The sequence below is a fragment of the Frankliniella occidentalis genome, unplaced genomic scaffold (genome assembly GCF_000697945.3).
Source record: "Frankliniella occidentalis isolate FOCC.00 unplaced genomic scaffold, Focc_3.1 Scaffold24, whole genome shotgun sequence".
Lineage (NCBI taxonomy): Eukaryota > Metazoa > Arthropoda > Insecta > Thysanoptera > Thripidae > Frankliniella > Frankliniella occidentalis.
Window position 1 is genome coordinate 323,381 of NW_026267154.1, and position 1,725 is coordinate 325,105.

General features: G+C 70.3%; 1 protein-coding gene across 4 annotated transcripts in view; it reads right to left on the minus strand.

Moving 5' to 3' along the window:
* Window positions 1–6: 6 nt before the first annotated feature.
* LOC113212106 (microtubule-associated protein futsch) overlaps window positions 7–1,725 on the minus strand; it is a 29,691-nt gene continuing 27,972 nt past the window's right edge. For 2 of the 4 annotated variants that reach the window (XM_026430697.2, XM_052265115.1), the window contains exon 22: window positions 7–1,641. In XM_026430697.2, the coding sequence (XP_026286482.2) occupies window positions 65–1,641 (1,577 nt within the window). In that variant the 3' untranslated portion in view covers window positions 7–64. The remainder of the gene's footprint in view (window positions 1,642–1,725) is intronic. The other 2 variants (XM_052265116.1, XM_052265117.1) reach the window with 2 other exon arrangements.

Sequence of the window (1,725 nt, forward strand, 5' to 3'; positions counted from 1 at the left end):
ATAATATTATATATCCACTATTTACATATGTAAACAACAATGTACATATAGCTAAAGTCCCTCTCTAGGCATCCATGTCGTCGTGTTGACTGGAGAAGTACGACACTAGCCCTCCGAACTCGCTGCCCCGCTCCTCGGGCGGCGCGTGAGGGTGTGGTGGGGCCGGCCCACCTGCAGCTGCGGCAGCTGCTGCACCGGGGGATGGCACCTGCGGGGGCAGCTGCGTCAGCGAGGGCGGAGAGGGCCCGGCCGGGGGGCCGTATGGGTTGTGGTGAGGTGGCAGCTGGTGGTGGGAGTGGTGAGGGTGGTGGGGCGGCAGCTGGTGGTGGCCCTGCATCATGTGGTGCGGCGGTGGCGCGTGGTGGCCCTGCAGCAGGTGGTGAAGGTGCTGCGGCTGGTGCTGCTGCGACGGCTGGCCCAGGTGGTGCTGTGGCGGCCCCAGATGCGGGTGGTGCGCGCCAGGGTGGTGCGGCGGCATGCCCGGATGATGGCCGGCGGGGTGGGCGCCAGGGTGGCCACCGGGGTGGCCGCCGGGGTGGCTGCCGGGGTGGCCGCCTGGGTGACTGCCAGGGTGGCCACCGGGGTGGCTTCCGGGATGACCGCCGGGGTGACTTCCGGGGTGGCCGCCGGGATGACTGCCAGAGTGACCGCCGGGGTGGCTGCCGGGGTGACCAGGAGGGTGGCCGCTGGGGTGGCCTGGAGGATGGCCTGGAGGATGGCCTGGAGGATGGCCTGGAGGATGGCCTGGAGGATGGCCTGGAGTATGGCCTGGAGGATGGCCTGAAGGGTGGCCTGAAGGGTGCCCTGGAGGGTGACCGGAGGGGTGACTGCCAGGGTGGCCGCCGGGGTGGCCCGACTGCAGGTAGGGCGCGTGTGGCGGGTGAGACGATGGCGGCTGGTGGTAGAACTGCTGCTGCGAGTACGGGTAGGCGGGCGCGTCCCCGGCCAGGGCCTGCATGGCCATGAGCGGGCCCGAGGCGCCCGACGCGTAGGTGGTGGGCACGGCCTGCGGCGCGCCCAGCCCCGGGTGCATCTGCGCCTGGGGCACGGCCTGCGCCATGGGCTGGGGCGGCATGGCGCCGTGCGGCGACCGGCTCGGGGACGGCGGCGTCGTGTCGCCGGGCTTGGCGAGCTGCTGCAGCTCCTTGAGAGAGCGGATGCCCGGCTGGTTCACGCCCTGGATGACGGGGACCTTGGTCTCGGGGTTGATGGCTACCGCCGAGATGGAGGGCGGGAGGCCCGGCGCCACGATGTGCGACGGGGTCTTCATGTGCGCCGGCAGGCTGGGCGCGGCCGCGCCGGGGCCCTTCTTGGTGCTGGGTGTGATGGTGACGGACGGGCCCGGCGGCGCCAGGTCCGGCTTGGGCTGACCGCCGGGCACCGTCGGCGTGATGGTCATGGCGGCCATTGGGTTGGCCGTCACCACGCCAGGACCGACAGGGCCTCCCGGGCCGACGATGGTGGCGACAGGACCAGCAGGGCCGGTGGGGCCAGCAGGCCCCACAATGGTGGCAACAGGACCCGCAGGACCCGCAGGACCTGCAGGACCTGCAGGACCCGGCGGGCCTGCAGAACCGCCAGGACCTCCCGCAGGGTTACGCAGGGGCGTCACTTTTACACGAGGGTGAGTCCTAGGTTTCTCTGCAGGAGGGAAGAAATCACCAATATTAATGTCATCAAAGGTTTGCACTGTATGGAGTGGTGGTCGTGGTCGGGGGGAGGGGG